At 30.5% G+C, this 20,769-nt stretch overlaps 1 protein-coding gene and 2 long non-coding RNA genes across 3 annotated transcripts; 2 read left to right on the top strand and 1 right to left on the bottom strand.

Moving 5' to 3' along the window:
• The first annotated feature begins 644 nt into the window (after window positions 1-644).
• LOC127086915 (putative cyclin-A3-1) lies at window positions 645-2,253 on the top strand. The gene is made up of 6 exons (XM_051027736.1): window positions 645-1,037; window positions 1,135-1,367; window positions 1,464-1,539; window positions 1,627-1,703; window positions 1,802-1,835; window positions 1,925-2,253. Exons 1-6 carry the CDS (start codon window positions 729-731, stop codon window positions 2,099-2,101), a joined length of 906 nt encoding a protein of 301 aa, XP_050883693.1. The 5' UTR covers window positions 645-728; the 3' UTR covers window positions 2,102-2,253.
• Window positions 2,254-2,555: 302 nt separating this feature from the next.
• Window positions 2,556-3,088, top strand: LOC127086914 (uncharacterized). Its single transcript, XR_007789674.1, has 3 exons — window positions 2,556-2,616; window positions 2,710-2,805; window positions 2,904-3,088. It is a non-coding gene; the product is annotated as an uncharacterized LOC127086914 (long non-coding RNA).
• Window positions 3,089-18,619: 15,531 nt separating this feature from the next.
• Window positions 18,620-20,009, bottom strand: LOC127086913 (uncharacterized). Its single transcript, XR_007789673.1, has 2 exons — window positions 18,992-20,009; window positions 18,620-18,853 (listed from the first exon to the last, which is right to left on the bottom strand). It is a non-coding gene; the product is annotated as an uncharacterized LOC127086913 (long non-coding RNA).
• Window positions 20,010-20,769: the final 760 nt, after the last annotated feature.

The raw sequence follows: 20,769 nt of genomic DNA, 5'->3' as shown, positions 1-20,769 counted from the left end.
CTAACAAACCAGTGTCTAAGAGCTCCATGCAAATTGAATTTGCATAGTTGGTCTTACCATTAACAACCTTGCCTTCAATTGGTAGTCCTAAAAGCATGTAGACGTCTTCTAACGTCACGGTACACTCACCGGTTGGGAACCAAAATGTGTGTGTCTCTGGTCTCCATCTTTCGCATAAGGCTAGAATGAATTTGTTATCTATAGACCAAGACAAAATCTTGCTAATATGACCAAAACCGGCGAGTTCAACATAAGGTTGAATCACTACGCCAAAAAGGTTTTTTAACAGCGTATCTTAGACAGCGCTTTTAAAAGAAAGCGCTGTCTAAGGTTAAAATAAAAATAAAATACGGAAAATGTTCTAAAAAAATAATGAAAGCGCTGTCTAAGGGGGGGTCTTAGACAACGCTTTTAGAAAGCGCTGTCTAAGACCCCCCCTTAGACAGCGCTTTTAAATATAGACCTTAGTCAGCACTTTTGAGAAAGCGCTGTTTAAAGTCTTTCAATTAAAAAAAAAATTAAACACCCAAATACTCAATTTTTTTGAGAAACACCAAATAGCGCCATGGTTTTCATTTTGGCGAAAACATTTTCGAAACTTCTCTTTCCCATTCCTATATACATACAATGTCACATTTCTCATTTCTTCATTCACATTTCACAAACCCTAATCTTGCTCCTCTTTCTTCATCTTCATTTCAATTTTCAATATTCCATTTCAATCGAAGATGCAGACTCGCGGTTCAAGAAAGAGGGCAAACGCTGAACCAATTGTTCTTAACCCTAAAAAGCAGAGGGTTGTTTTGGGGGATCTTCCCAATTTACAGAATGCCAGTGTTTCTGAAAATCAATCCAATGGAAAACTCCAAACTCGGAAGAATTCCAAGGTCAAGAAATCTGCAGCAACAGATGTTTATTTGTTTGATAGTTTCAGTTTGGATAAACCGGTTCAGAGAAAGAACAATGCCAAACATGAAATTCAACAGATTATTGAGCCTTATGCATCTGATATATCCAACTATCTTCGCGACATGGAGGTAAATTTTTATTCTTTTTTATGGATTTGATTTGTTTTTTTATTTATTGTTTACAATTTCTAGATTATTAAATTTCTGTTTTTTTTTTGTTTCTCAGATGCAGAAAAAGAGAAGACCTATGGTTGGATACATTGAGAATGTTCAGAGATTCATTACTACAAACATGAGGGGAATATTGGTGGATTGGTTAGTTGAAGTTGCGGAAGAGTACAAGCTTCTCCCTCAAACCCTTCATCTTGCTGTTTCTTACATTGATAGGTTCCTATCTATCCATGTTGTCAACAGATCCAAACTTCAGTTGCTTGGAGTTTCTTGCATGCTTGTTGCCTCGTAAGATCCGTTCAATTTTAATTATTTTAAAGTTTTTGTTTATTTATGTTGCGATGTTAATTAGCTTACGCATTCAATTTCGTTTTGGGTATGTAGGAAATATGAAGAAATCACTCCACCAAAGGCGGTTGATTTCTGTCACATTACTGATAACACCTATGAGTTGAAAGAGGTAAATACCCTATTCATATACTTGGTGTTAGATAATTTCATTTTTATTACATGTCTTTGTTTATAATGTAAATTACTGTTAATGTAGGTTATAAAAATGGAAGCTGAAATACTTAAGTCACTAAACTTTGAAATGGGCAATCCTCATGTTAACACATTTCTAAAGTAAGTTCATTTTTTTAATGTATGTTTGGACATCTAAAATCTTGTTGAAATTGAAGTAATTGGACTAATTGTTTTATTGTTCAATTTCTGTGTTTCAGTGAGTTTATTGGGTTTGCAACTGAGAATCAAAAGGTAAGTGAAAATGTTCATGAATTGTTTATTGATCATTTTAGAAACCTTTGTTATGTTTATTGATTTGTGGTTTGTATTTTCAAAATCAGACTTCAAAATTGCAAATGGAGTTTCTATGCAATTACCTTGCTGAGCTAAGCTTGTTGGACTATGAATGTATACGATTCTTGCCGTCTACTGTTGCTGCATCTGTTATATTTCTTGCCAGATTTATTATTCGACCTGGTGTTCATCCTTGGGTAAATATTCATCATTATTTACTTTAATCTATTTGTTTCTGTGATTGAGTTGGGCAATAAATGTGTTTTAATGCAATTAATGCTGAGAATCTATTGCAAACTTCATCACTTAGTGAAAGCTTGGGTTATAAATCTGCTGAGTTGGAAGAATGTGTACTCATTTTACATGATTTATATTTGTCAAGAAAGGCAGGGTCACTGAAAGCTGTTAGGGAGAAATACAAGCAACACAGGGTAATTGTTTAACCTTTCTTATTGTAGTTACTTTTATTGTGGCCTATTGAGTGACTTGAAAACGTTATTGAAGTTTATATTAATATTGGTTATGTATAGGTTTTTGAAGTTTAAAATGAATTGAACTTTATAATTGTTAGGATATTCAAAGATACTACCTTAGTTATGTATTTTCGTCTGGATTAATTGTTTACTTTAATAAGTAGGAAAACCATGGATAAAACATGGATCTGTGCCGATCGAATGACCAAAGAGATATCCAAACCTCAAGGAGGGGCGCCAACTCCATTACATGGATTAAAGTGGCGGTATATTTTTAATTACCACATTTTTTATTATATTAGTGATGACACTTGATAAAACTTAGGATTTATAATCCATATTTTTTTTTTCATATGTAGTGTCCTCAACAACGTAATCAAATAGATTGCGGGTATTTCATGTTGAGGTTTATGCGAGATACTCTTGCTTTGGGCCGATTAAAGATTCCCACCGATGTATGTATTTCTAACTTATGAGTTATTTTTATATTTACACATATCTCATATAATTAAATAGTTGGAATTAATTCAAAATATGTTATATTATTATGTAGTACTTTGATGAATTCAAGTGTGCATTTTATACAAAGGATCAAGTGGACGAAATCAAAGAGGAGTGGTGTCAATTCATGATAAAGCTCAATGTTTGTTCATAAATTTGTGTAATTAATGTGTACATTTGTAGTATATGTTATGACTTGTAAATGTGTACATAAATTTGTATATATTTTGATACATTTAAGGCAAAATTGGTTTGAATTGGTATATATATATATATTTGTTAGCCAAAAATTGGTAGAAAAAAGGCCAAAATGGCATATATAAAATGTGATAATTGTCTGTCAAAATCTGGTTGAAAACAGGTAGAAATTCTGGTTTATAAACCTGGAAAAAATGTGGTTTAAAACAAAAGCTTCAAAAATTTTCGTATACCTTAGACATCGTTTTTGTAAAAAACGCTGTCTAAGGGGGGGATTAGAAAGCGCTTTAGGCAAAAGCGCTGTCTAAGGGGGGGCTTAGACAGCGCTTTTTGAAAAGCGCTGTCTAAGGTATACCTAAAAAAATTAAAATAGGAGGGTCTTAGAAAGCGCTTTTGGCCAAAGCGCTGTCTAAGGGGGTGGGGCTTAGACAGCGCTTTTCAAAAGCGTTGTCTAAGGTATACCTAAAAAATTTAAAATAAGAGGGTCTTATAAAGCGCTTTTGGCCAAAGCGCTGTCTAAGGGGGGGGCTTAGACAGCGCTTTAAAGCGCTGTCTAAGGCTAAAAAAAGCGCTGTCTAAGGTCTTGTTTGTTGTAGTGAATCATCGGGTCCATATGGACATATTCGTGGACCTGAGTTCGAAACCTTGATACATCCTATAAAAGAAAGAATAAAACACTTAACTAAGTTGGTATGTCAAAATAAAATGGGGTTGGTGAAGATGAAAGATAAAAAGTTAACAAAAGAAAAAACTTACATATGTTGCGATGTTTGCAACCGTTCCTCTATGTGCTTCGCCCATTGTGAGTAAAGACATTTTGTTGGGGGGGGTTGGTGTAGATGAAACTAGAAGATGTTGTTGAAGATGAAATTGTAAAAGAAGTATTATAGAGGAAGTAGTGAGAGTGATGGTGTAGAAGAAGTGTTGATGGAGTGGATGTATTTATAGGCAAATGGATGGGAGCATGAAAAGTTGTGCTTGCATGGTGTCTCCACATGAATTGGTGACCATGTACAAGCTTTAAGATGGGTCGCCATTCAAATTGGTGCCTCCATAGGGACATGCATGCAAGACCTAGGTCTGAATGCTTGGTTTCGAGGTCTGAATGCATGGTGTCTCCACTTGAATTGGCGACCATGTACAAGGAATAAGTGGAGGCGTCAATCCATTTGGAGTGTGTGTCTGCATGTCTGACACGTGGCTGTCTTGTCTCCTGTATGCTGATCAAGTCACTTCTTGATGGCTTGCATGGTTGACACATCATCTTAGAGTATCTTGCTTGTCCGACACGTGGTTGTCTTATCTCCTGCATGCTGAACAAGTCACTTCTTGATAGCTTGCATGGTTGACACATCATCTCAGACTATCTTGCGTGTCTGACACATCATCTCAGACTAGCTTGCATGTCCGACACGTCATCTCATACTATCTTGCATGTCCGACACGTCACTCCGAACTAGCTAGCATGTGAGACACTTCACTCATCTATTTAAGTGTCTTACTATCAACATCCAAGACACTTCACTCACATTCATCTGCAGTAAGAAAATAGTTTTCATCTGCACAATGTCATCTTCATCATTATACAATGTCAACGTTCACTGCAACGGTGAAACATTCGAGTCTGAGCTACATGGTTTTTGTTTTCGAAACACTGATACCATTAGAATCACGATCAAGAGAAATGCAACCTTCTTGCATTTGAAAAAAAGAATACAATCCTTTATAGGATCGGGTATTGTGTCAAAGATCACATATCAAAATCCAATATTTTTTGAGAATGGTCAATGCAAGTATTTCCCCCTTAAGGTACGAGACGATGAAGATGTTGAATACATGTTTGTTAGTCATGAACATTCAGGCTGCAACTGTATCGAGTTGTACATTACTCTTCAACCATGTATACCATCTCAACAATCTCAACTAACCGACCAGGATGAAGCTGGTGAAGATGATCCACAATGGTCAGATGAACTCAACCCAGAAGCAGAAGCAGAAGTGGACGTTGTTGATGAAGAAGAAGAGGAGACCGAGATACAGGTTGATCACATGCTGAACAACGATGATGAAGATGATTATCAACCACCACCAATACCTCCTAGTCATGTCTACAATCCGCCTCAACATATGACAAATATGGATCTTCACGACAATGAAACATCCAACAGTGTTTTCTATAATCCGTATCCGAGATCAGAAGACGAATTAAAGGTGGGAGACATGTTTCGTACCAAAGAAGAATGTGTTCTGGCAATCAAAAAATTCCACATGAACAACTCTGCTGACTTTACAGTGAAACACATTGATTCTAGAAGGTATGTTATTGAATGTCGTAACATGCTTTGTAAGTTCCGTTTGGCTGCGTCTTACAAGAAGAAAAACGACTCTTGGGAGATCGCTTCAATAGACCCACCGCACAGTTGCATTGCAACTAACGTTGAACAAGATCACCGTAAACTAAGCGCAACTTTGATATGTCAAGATATTCTGCCGTTGGTTAATAAAGACCCATCAGTGAAGGTAAGTATAATTATATCCCATATCAGAACAACATATAATTATACTCCATCTTACAAGAAAGCCTGGATTGCGAGGACAAAGGCTGTTGAATAGGTTTTTGGCAACTGGGAGCATTCATTCAAGGAATTGCCACGGTTTTTATGGGCACTAAAAACATATGTCCCAGGAACTGTGGCAATTATGGAGACAGTGTCAGCAATGATGCCAGACGGAACCTGTGCTACAGGTAATAGAATATTTCACCGTCTCTTTTGGGCATTTGACCCGTGCATCAAAGGTTTCGCATTCTGCAAACCTATTATTCAAATTGATGGCACTTGGTTATACGGAAAATACAAGGGTACTTTGCTCATGGCGGTTGCACAAGACGACAACAACAATGTCTTTCCCATTGCCTTTGCTCTTGTTGAAGGTGAAACGGCTGGTGGATGGGGTTTCTTTCTTCGACATCTCAGAACGCATATGGCTCCACAAGCCAATCTCTGTTTGATTTCTGATAGACATGCTGCCATTGAGAGCGCCTACAACAACCATGACAACGGATGGCATGATCCTCCTTCTACACATGTCTACTGTATCAGACACATTGCACAAAACTTCATGCGTGCTATAAAAGATAAGAATCTTCGCAAGAAGGTGGTGAATGCTGGGTATGCTTTAACTCAACCGTCATTTCAATATTATCGTGATGAAATTAGACTGTCTAATAAAGACGCAGGGAGATGGATAAATAACATACCAGTAGAGCAGTGGACAAGGACATTTGACGGTGGTTGTCGATGGGGCCACATGACAACAAACATTATGGAATGCATGAACGGTGTTTTCAAAGGAATTCGAAATCTGCCGATAACCACCTTGGTAAGATCAACCTATTATAGGTTGACTTCTATATTCGCAACCAGAGGTGAAAGATGGAGTGTAGTGTTAATGTCCGGGCAAGTATTCAGTGAGTGTTGCATGAAGGTCATGAAAGAGGAGATCATCAAAGCTAGCACACACGCTGTAACAGTCTTTGACCGTCATATATAAAATTTCAGCGTCCAGGAAACAATGGGCAACAACGAGGGGAGACCAAATTTAGCCTACGCTGTTAGACTAAACAGAAGTTTGTGCGATTGTGGAAAATTCCAGGTCTTCCGCATACCTTGCTCCCATGTCATAGCAGCATGCGCTTATACTCATCAAGACGCTTACAACCATTTATCTGATGTGTACAAGGCCAACACCATCATGAATGTATATACTCAAAGCTTCTCAGTACTACCAATGGAGGATTACTGACCTCCATATGAAGGAGATATTGTTTGGCACAATGACGAGATGCGTAGAAAGAAGAAAGGAAGGCCAAACAACACACATATCAGAACAGAGATGGATTCCACAGATAAAATGATAAGATTATGTAGTATCTGTCATCAACCAGGACACAACAAGAACAACTGTCCCAATCGAGGAGCATCATCTAGGTCTTAAACTTTTTGTAACATTGTATTTTTGTAACCTTCAATCATTATATATCATTAAGTTTTTGTTACCACGAGGTTCACAACAAACATCAGTACAAAATAAGCTATCTGAAAACATAAATATTTCTAACTGATTACAACAATCAAATTGATGTCGTCTCGACCGAACATCATTTCCCTAGCATCCTTATCAGTCTTCATTCGCACCCAACCAAAGATACTGTCAAGTCTCTCAATACTTCTGATTTTTTTCCCTTCTGGTATTTTCCCATCTAACCAACGAACCAGCTCCCTCTTCAGTTGATCGAATGTGGTGATGTTCCAAAACAGCATCATCATTTGAGGTTTGTCTCTCGCATAAATCACCTTTCCGTATCGGCGACGAACATCAAACATGATAGCCAAATGATCATATGAGATGTGGAACAATTGGTCACACAACGCATCTATTTATAAGACAAAAAATGCATTTTATGAGGAGTCTCCAATTGAATTGGCGACTCCTCTTAAAACCTACACATAGGCGCTAATTGGATTGGCTAGGGCACCTGCCCTAGCCAATCCAATTGGCGCCTCCATTCAAGTTTTAAGAGGAGTCGCCAATTCAATTGGAGACTCCTCCTAAAAGTGGGGTATTTTGAGATTTTTTTTGAAACCAGGAGTATTTTGGGAATTTCCTTAAAAAACTGAGTTATTTTTGTAAAAAAAAACGGAAAAAATCCTTACCTCGTGATTTATTTGGACAACATTATTTTTGATATCCTAAGAATAAGAGTTTTAGTAACGCCAAAATGCGTAAAAAGTAACATTGAAAGGAAAGACAGTTCAGTTTGTGTCTCTCTCATGGAGTTGGAAATTTTAGATCTTACCTGTGAAATTGAAAGTGTGAGACATGAGATAAATAAGTGTGTATTATAGAGTTAGAAGTTGAGAGGAAAGATAGACAATAATGAAAAAAAGACGTGAAGGGACAAGTATAGATAATAGTGATTTTAATAATGACTTTTGAAGGTAAGAGATGAGTTTAGTTTTATTTAATTCATTTTTTATTAAATCAAATTGATATCTCGAAACCAAAACTCATTAGTCATAAATTAATCATTTCACTTATTGAAAATTCTCACTGTGCATCCATATTCTTAGCTACAAATTATCATTATAATTATTATTTATAATTATAATATTTTGAATTCATTATTACTATTTTTTTTCACTTACCATGGAATTTTATCATTCTCCCACATATATTAAAGTTAATTTATAAAATAACAAGAACATAGTATTCCTAAATTTTTAGATCATTTAATTTTCCTTAAAATAATTATTTCTATTCTAATCACACTAAATTAATCAATTTAAATAATTAAATTAAAAATATGTGATTCTAATTAATTAATAAATAATTACATAAATTATTAACTATTTATTTAATAGAGTTGAATACAGTAAAATATGTTTAACTCTGATAATATGGCAAACTTAATTTTAAATCTCGGCGGAGAAAGATATCCACTATAATATAATTAAAATATTAAAACAACAAGAATATTTTTTTTACTCTCAATATTCGTTATTAAATCCATTAAACATATCAAAAAATCACAAAATATAATAAACATAAAATAAAGAAAATTAATAAAAATAATAGCACTTATCCAAATAATCATTTATAAAATAAATGCTGAAACTTAGAAGATAACTATAAAGAATTTAAAATATATCTATGCACATGAGAAAATAAACAAATAAAATAAAGATAATTTGTATAAAAAATTCTGAATGTTACATTATTGCTCCCTTAAAATAATTTCGTTCTCGAAACTAAAAATTCAAAAAAAAATATAATTTATTTTAGAGACATGTCAATTAAAACGATTCAAAAAATTAGTAAAATAAAATTCAGTTAGAATCACTAAGAGCAACTTATTTATTATAAAAACAATTTTTCGTTTCTTTTTCTCAGTAATTTTACAATTCTATCGCAACAATTATATAACAAACCTCTCCTAATATAATTTTAAAACTATAATCACTTCTTTAATATATCTACAATTTTTTATTTAAAAACATAGATTTAATAATCACTATAATATATTGATATCCATTACGAAACAAAAAAATTATTTTTCTTAACCTTACAACACTTTAAAAGAATCTTACTCAATCATTTTAACTTTTCAATAACATTATATATATATATATATATATATATATATATATATATATATATATATATATATATATATATATATTCCTTATTTAATATCTTTAGTAAATTATTTTCTTAATTCCACCTTTAATAATTATTAATAATATTTTTCTTCACTAAATATAAATAATTACCAATAGTATTTATTTTTATTAAAATAAGTTATTTCCTTACCACCTTTAATAGTTAATGGTTCTTTTATTTCCATTATCTTCATTTACCTGTTTTTCTTCACAAGAATTTATTAATCACTTAATAAAAATAATATTGTATTTGTTATATTATCTAAATAAAATAATACAAGACAACATTTACATAAACAAAAATAAATATTTAACTCATAGTAACATATTTGCAATTTCTTATATTACACACAAAAATTCATGCTTACTAATAGCATATATTGAAATTAATCAAATAATTTTATAATTAGTAATATTCTATAAAAATAGATTTTTTCCTAATAGTAACATATTTACAAATTACCATCATAAACATCCTGAGTTTAAATTTTCAACTTGGAGTATGAATATACATTTTTTCTATCTTCTTTTTAACAACAGTAAAAAAAAAAAAGAGAAGCTATGGACCATTAATAAACCAAAATTGAAAAATCATTAAATATAACAAACTTACCTTCTTTATATATCTACAACAACAACAAAAAAGCAACTCAAAAACATGCACACATTTTTAAAAAAAATCCATTGCATCTTATAAGCACAATATATTAAGAATTAAAAAATAACAAACCCAACAATAAAAAATATTTTAAAAAAATTATCTGAGGATTATTGCTTTGATATCCATGGTAACATCTCAAATTTTTTACCAAAGATATTATTAAAAGTTTTGCTCATTAAAACTTTACAGCTATTTTTTAAAAATTTATTTCTTTCCTTAAACATATTTGTATATGGTTATTGGTTGGCATCCTCAGTAGTTTTTAGAAACATAATTTATTTTTATGAACTCGTTTTTCTTCTAAATAGTCTCTGCTTGTGTTACTAGTGGATACTCTTATTTAGTTGGTATTATTCATAATAAAGTAAAAACAAGAAACTATATATAGTATATGTTCTATTCATACTTAATTTTCTTATATGTACATAAGTTTGATATCGTTATTATACATATATTACTAGATGTATATCTATATTGCATGAGGTTCAAGTATGTGTGAATAATATATATATATATATATATATATATATATATATATATATATATATATATATATATATATATATATATATATATATATATATATATATATATATATATATATATATATATATATATATATATATATATATATATATATATGAGTATATATATATATATGAGTATGTGTTTAGATTTAAGAAAATACAAATAAATAAAAATGAATATATGAGTCACCATGATATGTCTTTGTGACAAGTTTACTGACGCATGCATCATATAAGATGTGTATAGATGAGTCACTATATCATGCTTTTGTGACAAGTTTGATGTTTTTCGGGCCTTTGTGGCAGTAGCATTTGGGGCAAGCTTGATGTTTTTTTAGCCTTTATGGTAAGTTTGATGCTTTCGGCCTTTGTGGCAAGTTTGACGCTTTTGGTCTTTATGGCAGAAGCCTGTGTGCCAGTTTTTTCCATTGGCGTGAGTTTTATATTGACACTTTTCGACCTTTGTGGCAGGAACCTGTGCGGCTGTTTTTCCCGTTGGAATGAGTTTTATTATCCGGATCATTAGTGTCGCATATCATTTATATCTCATATAGTGATTTTACCTACATTTCATTTCATATACAATAAGCAAAAATTATCCTAAATTAAAAAAAAACTAATAATCATATTTTGATTGGTGAAGTATTTTTTCATTGTTTTTTGACATTTTTCCTATGGTGAGTATGATTCAAAATGGATAAGAAAATTGACATTTTACAATAAACATGTTAGGTACTCAAGAAGAAAGTTGTGATTGAATGTGTTACTTTGGCTTGTAAGTCAGCTTCATGGATGCTAAGGTGATAAGTCATCTCCTCTACTGTAGAACGATACCTTATCATTTAAATAGGCCTTTCGTGGGTTTAGAAATCTCTAGGATCTTGCCAAACTCTTCAAGGGCCGGAAACAGTTAAAAATCTTGAAACTAGAAACACCTAAGTGTAGGATCTAAGAATTGTGTCAAGGAAGTCAAAGCTTCATTTTGCACATGGACATTCAAGGGGTTTGTCTTCCCAAATTTGTAATTCAAGGAATTCTTCTTACCTTTGTTCAAGCTCATGGCATAATTCTTTAGGTTATTACTCTTCGGTTCCCTTATTTTGAACTGAAGGGTTTTCCTCTTACCAGATTCTATTATACTTTAGGGTGTTTGGATGATGATTAAGATTCCTGAAATGAATGCAAAAAATGATTTTGATGATGATATGATTTTTTTTGTTTTTTAGGATAGGTACGGGTAATATGCAAGTATGACTTGGTTAAGGTAGTCTTCTTAGAATAAGCTAGCTCAACATTTAGATTACTCAATCCTCTCACTTGTGAGATCTAAGTTAAAGATAGTAGCCTTGAAGACAAAGACTATACCCTTTCTTTACCATGAGAAGTAACAAGTATTCCTATGGTAATACTTTGGGATAAGTCTAATCTAGGCAGGACCCTAAGAGACATGACCTATGTCAAGCCCCGGAGACTTTTTTCCAGTCTTGCTAGATGGTTTGATGGAAGTCTCGCCTGAAAGGTTAAATGTATCGTCTGAGGGACTCAATGTCTCATCAGTCGGGCTATGCATTATCGCATTTGAGCAACTTAGATTCCTCAAGCTAATTAGACTCTCGCCTGAGGGATTTAGTGTCCCCTCGGGAGGAATAATTTTCAATGAAACACGCTTAAAGTACGCGTCCTATGCCAAGCCCCGGAGACTTGACCTCTAGTCTTGCTAGAAAACTCAATAGAAATGTCGCCTGAAAGGTCAAATACGCCTTGCTTTAGGGACTTAATGTCCCGACAACCGAGATACACGTTATTACCCAAGGAATCCTCGTAAAGGGAAGTGTCAGTTCTCTAGATACTCCCATTAATTACGGGTAAAAAATACTTTGTCTTCTGTCGAAGATCTCGTGCCTGAGGGACTATGTAGTGTTATACTTGCAAAAGGCTTTGCCTAGGGTGATGTTCATGGACTGCCCTAGGAGAAGGTGATGATATAAAGTTTTCCAAATGGAGGTATCACCTCTCCCCTAAGTGTCCATCGCCCATAGAGGGAAATAAAATGTGGGATAAGATATGTCTTGGATAAAAACAAAGTTAGAGTCATTGTTGATCCCTCATCACCCTTTGAAACAAGGATTTATTTATCCATCATAGACCGGGTGGTAGCCTTTTCTGAGGCAACCTTAGGTCCTAGAGACCTCTATAAATACATTACCCTGATCAAGGGGATCGGGGAATTCTCAAATCATTTACATTCTCCACTAGACAAAGAGCATTACGCTCATAATAGCCATAATACTCTATCAACCTTACCGTCCACCTGCAACCCAGCAACACCGGCCACTAACAGGTCCTTTCACCTCATATGAGTTGATCCTTTAAACATCCTCAATCATCATGGCACATGGCTTCTCGCTGCTGTGAGCAAGCTCTCACTACTCAAATTGTAATACACCTACTAAAACCTATAAGTCTCCCTTCCCTTGCAGAGAGAACACATACACCCTGTACTTTTTTACCAGTACAATTGTTCATTAAAGTCTATACTTTCACTTGGGGAAGACCCTCCGTGGCTGCATTGGATGCAATGGCTTCTTCAGTTAATCTCAAGCTCAAGTATCACAATGTATATAATGGGTCGGTGACTATCAGCACCGACCTAGTCAGAGCAAAGAGAATCCATAAAGCTATACAATGTGACCAAAGTTAAAAAGGAAAATAAAATAAAATATGGAGATCTATGTTTCATCCCTCATAGGATAGCTGGAGATAATGACTATTCGACCTTCTAAGAAAAGAATAGTAACTCCTGACATGTATATTGATCATCGTGTTAATGTGAGAGTTGCTTGAGTTTATTCCAAAGAAAAATTGTGGTCGGTCTCTCTTATCCTAATAAGCGATTGTACTCCCACCTGATTATTTTCCCCTTGTGTTATTTTTCCCTTAAAAGTAAAAGTAGAAATCTGTCTTAGTTGAACCCTCCTAGTTCAATGTTTTTTTCTTAATACTACTTGTGAATTTCTATTTAGGATCCCCCCCTAAATATGAGACCCTTCTTAATTTCTCTCAATCACTTTCCCAAGTGTTTGGATCATTACAAAGTTGAACGAATGATGAAATCAAATACAACTAAAAAAAACTCTATCCCTTTACATGAGGAATGATTCTAGCGAATATAGTTCTCACAACTTAACAAAGAATACACAAAGACATATAAAAATAAAACATGTCTTACTTGTTGTCTCAAGGTCCGAGACTTCTATATGAAGAACTTCTATTTAAATAGAAAAGAACCCAGCCGCATGGCCCATTAGTGTTTCAAACAAAACTTGCGGCTGAAGTAAAATCAAATAGCGCAACTCAATAATCCAATTTAACTTTTTGCAATCTTTCATAAATTAAATCTCCATTAATCTGATTTGATCTTGATACTTGATATTTTGGGAAATCTTTCACAATTCCAAAAAGCATAGAAACAATCAAACAAATTAGGCGCGAGAATCACTTTTGTGTTGGTTAGATTCTGAGGCGGGATGTTCCTCAATGTGTGGAATATCTTGCTCCACATATTTGCCTATTATTTTAAGATCACGGAGACATGATGTCTCAACATAATGTCATGACATCTTACAATACATGTTGTCTACAGAATTATACCAATCACTTGTAACAACATAGCTAGTAAATAAATTCATTTTTTGCTAAATTCTTTTTCATTTTAACTATGATGACAAAGAAAATAAATCGGAGCAGGGAAGCAAAAATCCCAGAGTGTTGTCATAAACACACAACGCGTGTGACTAAAGTAATATGAACTGAGGAGCGAATAGCTCCAGGGTGCTGCCATAAATGCTTCAAAGCCTACAACCAAAGCAATTAAAGTCTTATAAAATCGAGGTGCTACCTTAAATTCTTGACTTAATACATGTTTTAGTTTCTTAATTTAATTTAATGTTTCGCTTTAGTCCCTTAATTAAAAAAAATGTTACAAGTTAGTTCTTTAATTTCACTTATGTTACCCTATTTGGTCCCTTCCGCCAATTTTTAGAAAAAAAAATTAAGTTATGGTGATATGGCATGACAGTAACTTCATTAGTACAAATCTGAATCAACATATATAATTAAAAACTGTTACTGATACATTATTTAAGTTGCGGGGGTTTTATTTTCAACCTCCGAAACCACTTTCATTTGCGTATTATTTATTTAAACCTTTGAGTTTTATTAATAAAACAAAATACATTTTTATTTAATAATAATATTATTAATTCGAAATTTTATTCCATATTCAATATCGTTAACTTTAAAAAGACATTGTTTTAAAATTAAACTCAAATTCTTTCCATTACCACATCAATCCTTTTGTTTTAACTTTAATAAAAAAATTGAAATTTTAAAATGATTTTTTTATTAAATATTAAAAGTTTTTTAGTTATATTTTATAAATAAAAAAATTAATTTTAATATTCAATAACATAAATATACATTATTAAATATTAAAATAGTCAAAATTACATAATTTTTAAAAAATATATATTTTAAAAATAATTTTTATGAAAAACTATTCAAAATAGCTTAAAATTTAAATAACTCTTAAATTTTTAATATAAAAAAAGTTATAGTAAAATGATGAGGTAGCTACAACATTGTATGAAAAGTTATTGAAACAATTTTTTTCTTTTGAAACATTTTCAAAAAAAAAATCAATTTTTTTTTAAATAAACATGTTAAACACTTTTTAAAATCTATTTTTAAACAAATTGAAACAAGATCCAATATCGAGTTTGTAAAGTCCTGATTTCCATTATGCACGAATTTGTTAGTAATAGGAGTTTATTATTATAGATTAGTTAAGTGTTATGTCTATCATTTTTCTATTTGCTTTAATTTGCATGATGAGTAATAATACGAGTCAAGAAGTCGTAGTTCTCCTTGGAAATTTTTAAGTTAAAATAGAAAATCGAAACAAATCATACAGAACGTTTAATTCATATTTCCACCATAAGATCACGTGTTCTATGTGTAAAAAGAGTTGTCAATACTCTATTTTAGAACTATGTTGTCTGTGTGATGTTGTAATGAAGCAATATTTTGACTGACATTTCATTGAAAAAACAACAAAACTGTTATTTTAAGCTAAATATATACTTAATCTATTTTTGAACATTAGTATTATCAGGCATCCTTATAAATTGATTAATCAATCATTAAAGAATTTAATACTCTTTTATCAATAAATTGATAAATAAATAAATACAAATGACAATGTCAAAGACGATATTGATTATGTGCCTTAATACTTTTCTAATTTGCTCATTTTTCGTCAATAATGTTGAGGCCAGAATCAAATTTATTGATTATGGAGCAATTTCACGCGACAATACTCCTGACTGCGGTCTAGGACATCTTGAAAAATGCAAATGGCAACCAGTTAATCGCTATAAGAGAGGATGTTCAAAGATAAATCGTTGTCGTGGTGATAAACTTGTTATGCATGCGTTAAGACACAAGAAGAATTCTAAAATAAGGTCATTTTCATGAAGAAGACTTTATGAAATTCAATAATATCTCATTATAAATCATCTAAACAGCCCCACATTTTTATGTATTTACTTATTTATTTTTGGTTTTTCATGTGTATTATAATCATTTTTCAATGAAGATTTGGATACTAAAATATATGTGTATCATTTGACAGCAAAAACATATTTGTTCCTCAATATGTAGAATACCTTACTAATGTCATAACATCTTGTAATACATCTTGTAATACATTCTATTAAATTCTTTTTTATTTTATCTGTGATGACAAAGAAAATAAATCATAACAGGGAAGAAAAACCCCCCATAGTGTTGTCTAAAACACCCGACACGTGTGACTAAAGCAATCTGAACGGATGAGAGAAGAGCTTCAGGTGCTGCCTTAAACAATTAAAGTCTCATAAAACCGAGGTGTTACCTTAAATTCTTAGTTTAATACATGTTTTAATCTATTAATTTAATTTAATATTCCATTTTAATCCCTTAACTAAAAAAATATGTTACAAAACAATGAAAACTCCAACGCATTTCAAAATAGTTATTATACAATTTTCATTTGTGTATTATTTATTAAAACCTTTGAGTTTTATTAATAAAACAAAATACATTTTCATTTATAAATAATATTATTAATTTAAAAAATTTATTCTATATTCAATATTGTTAACTTAAAAGAGACATTGTTTTAAAATTAAACTCAATTTATTTACATTACCACATCAATACGTTTGTTTTTACTTTAATAAAAACTAGTTAAAAAAACTCATGCCTACGTACGGGATATATTTTTTTAGTGTGATATGGTTTTGGACGCGCATTTGTTTATAGGACTGTCATAAAAATTAAAAGTTGAAAATAAAAAAAAAACTTAAGAATAATAGTAAATTTAAGTTGAAATAGTAATATTTGTAGAAAATTAAAGATAAACAACAATGCCAATAATAATATAATTAAAAAAAAACTATTGAAACTTATATTAGATATATTAATGTTTAATTTTTTTTAACAAATAAGACAATTATGTTATAAGAGAAAATACAATGATGATAAATTTCTATTATTCAATATTTAAATCAGTAGTAAAGTTGATCCCGTTTATAACAATAGTATTTGTTTCTGTATATAAAAATATTTTAATCAACAATGTATTTTTTTTCGTATATAAATATTATTTTTATTTTGACATTATTTATAAATATATTTTAATCAATAATAAAGTTGTTTTCGTTTATAAAAATATTTAGATTTCTAACTCAATAATTTGTGCATATTAAAAATTTTGAAACTCTATTTTTAACTAATTAATTTAAATATTTCTTTAGAAACGAAAAATCTAACTCTTCAATTAGTATCCTATTTTAAAAAATTATACCCGTATATCTAACTATTTATCCTCAAGAATTATCTATCAATTCAAGTTTTAATTCAATAAAAAATGTCAAATAATATCTATTGAGTTATTTTTTTATTATTAAATCTACAAGTATAAAAATGTTTTAAATAGTAAAAAGAATAAATAAAACTCAATTTCTCACTATTTATTGTCAATGATTATCCACTCATTCAAATTTTTAACGATGTGATATTAAAAAAATTTAAAATTTAGTTTCTCACTATTAATTATATACGATTATATAAAAATATGATATATATTTTACAATTAGTGCACCCTTACTCGCTATTTATTATCAATAATTATATATCATTAAATTTTTAACTATAATTAACACATATTGGAAATTTTGAGACGTTAAGTTTTTTACTATTTAATATAAATATTTATCATGCAATCAAAATTATAACTCTTCCATTTGTATAATGTAAAAAATTTATAACTTTTTATTCCTATTCATATGCATTAAAATTTAATTTGTTTTGTTTACAAAATAATCAATCCTGAATATTGACTATAAATTTATCTATTATTTACGTTATCTACTATTAATTATGACATAACTAAAACAATAAATCATATAACATGTCATTGATTCCAATTTGATTTCAATTTGATTCCAATTAATCCCATTGATTAAATATAACATGTCAAAGTTATATTTTTTTGCTTTCTTCTTTGGCTCTATATTTTTCTTGATATATTTCAAAGTTGTGTAATTGATAGATTTTTTTTTGTTAGAATGAAAAATAATATTATATTAAAACTTATGAATAAAATAAATTTATTTTAATTACAATTAAATTTTAAAAAATGCAAAAGCCTTAATTCTAGATAAGTGATCGATTTATTTCAAAATAAATAATAAAAGGTAAAAACACTCTTTTTAAAGTTAGGAATTAATTATGACACATCTCATTAGATAACTTATACATAAAAATTTTATCTTTAAAATTTCCAAATTTAATAATACAATATCAATTCAATAAATAATTAGATTAGGCTATGAATTTAGTATATTACAATGCAATAATCATTCCACATCAATCAATTAGTCAAAAATGTCCTTTTTATGATTACCATTATTAAAAATGAATTATTTTTGGATGGTTAAAGTTTTTTATAAGTCTAAGGAAACTGGGAATATGTCTTATATATTTTTGAGTGTTCTAATTACTTAACACAGGCTGTGAATATTTGTTTAGGTTACACAGGACAACAAGCAGAAACAAATGCTACAATAATACATGCTTTAAAATTGTATAGAGTATTTACACAAAATTGGCATATAAAATAGGACACTTTACATTGTGTCTACACCATCACAACTGTTCAATGATCTATTAAGCTTTCTTCTATATTTGAAATTTGTTCAATGGCTTAATGGTTTTATCAAACTGAGTTTTTGTAATACAATGCTAGACAGGTTTCAATATCCATCCACAAACCTAGGAGAGTATCAACCACCTGCATGTCACATTTGTATTGTTGATGAATTCCTATATGGGTAATACAACCGGCAACATAAAAATAAATTTATGGAAATCTCCATCGCATACAACCGACACTACATATATGACATGGTAATATATAAATTAAAATTACCTTTATCGTGATAGTTTTGTGTATTAAAACCTTCTGAGCTTTTCTTACTTCTCAGTTGTCCATCAGAGAATGTCCTTCATATTACAAATCTATCCATTCTCGGAATATGCACCGATGAGCATCATCCCTCAAAAGTCAAATATATTTTGCATCAAAAGAAATAAGTATAAAAATAGTCATGCTATTATAGTATTATTTATTGGACAAAACTTTATTTAAACTAACATGAAATAACATTAAAACACATACAAATAACTTTATTTGTAATAACATGAAAATTAACAAACACACTTCAAAATCAACCATCTACACAATTTCTTCATTTTTCAAAAAATTTAAATGGAACAACTTGAAAACCCAATCTCTTCATTTCCTTCATCTTCATTTGTAATCACTGTCTTAACACCTCATTTTTATGATAATAAGGCATATATATTTCAAAGATGAACACACACAAACACAAAGATGAACATGAATACAAACACAAACACAAAGATGAACACAAACACAAAGATAAACACAAACACAAAACATCAAACCGAAACAAATACAATTTTTACCAAAGAAAATAACATTGGTAAATATGGAAAACACAAACACAAAATAAAAATATACATTTTCTACTAAGGAAGACAACATATAAATCTACCACTGCAAAATCGCACACCGTCATAAAAACGTCAAAAATGTCAGATCTACCGTCGTTTCCTCTATTCTGATTGGTACCTTTTTTCCTTCTTTATTTCACTTTGATTCATGATTTTGATTTTTGTTTGCAGGACAGACGGGGTGAGATTTATGTTCAAAGAAGAAGTTGGAAGAAAGAGGGATGAAGCATTTTTTGTAAGAAAGGGAGATGAAGAAATCCTTTGGAGAAGAAGAAATGAAGAGCTGAGAAATAAAGAGAGAAAGAGTGAAGGTTTCCTAACCCTGTTGAAAATTAGAGAGAGAAATGTAGAGCCAAGTACAATTGTGATGTGATGATATATTGGTAAAAGAGAAAAGTTGAAAATTGTGATGTGATGATACATTGGTAGAAGAGAAAAATTGAAAAAGTAGGATTATAGTAGTTGATTTGGAACCAAATAAACTCAAATATGGTTCTCTTTATTACATATCAGAAAGAAAGTAGAAGAAATAGAAATCAAATTGATTGATAATCTAGTTTGATTCAAAAAAGTAAGTTTTAGACTCAATTTTGCCCCATTTTGGAAATGTGTATTTTGGAAATGTGTCAAAATTATAGGTAAGGACATACATGAGATTTCCACAATATGTTATTTTTTTATATTATAGATAAATAAGTTTTAAAATGATTTTTTTATTAAATATTAAAAGTTTCTTAGTTATATTTTATAAATTAAAAAAATTAATTTTAACATTCAATAACATAAATATACATTTTTAAATATTAAAATATAGTCAAAATTATATAATTTTTTAAAAATATATATTTCAAAAATAATTTTTATAAAAAACTATTTAAAATATTTTAAAATTTAAGTAACTTGTGAAATTTTAATATCAAAAGAAGTTATACTAAAATGATGAAGTAGCTACAACATTCTATAAAAAGTTATTGAAACAATTTTTCGTATGAAACTTTTTCAAAAAAAAAATTAAAATTTTCTTAAACAAAAATATGAAACACTATTAAAAAATCTTTTTTAAAGAACTGAAACAATGTGCAAAATCGAGTTTGTGTTTTGATTTCCATTATGCACGAATTTGTTAGTAAGAGGAGTTTATTACTAGAGATGAGTTAAATGTGTTATAAT

This window comes from Lathyrus oleraceus, chromosome 5, assembly GCF_024323335.1.
Source record: "Lathyrus oleraceus cultivar Zhongwan6 chromosome 5, CAAS_Psat_ZW6_1.0, whole genome shotgun sequence".
Classification (NCBI taxonomy): Eukaryota; Viridiplantae; Streptophyta; class Magnoliopsida; order Fabales; family Fabaceae; genus Lathyrus; species Lathyrus oleraceus.
The sequence above is the reverse complement of the archived record's forward strand: the minus strand, read 5'-3'. Positions and strand labels throughout refer to the sequence as shown.

Coding starts and splice junctions, on each gene's coding strand:
- LOC127086915 (XM_051027736.1), top strand. CDS start 729: ATGCAGACTCGCGGTTCAAGAAAGAGGGCAAACGCTGAACCAATTGTT. Junction 1,368..1,463: donor TCTTGCATGCTTGTTGCCTC/GTAAGATCCGTT, acceptor TTGGGTATGTAG/GAAATATGAAGAAATCACTC. Junction 1,836..1,924: donor TTGCAACTGAGAATCAAAAG/GTAAGTGAAAAT, acceptor TTTCAAAATCAG/ACTTCAAAATTGCAAATGGA.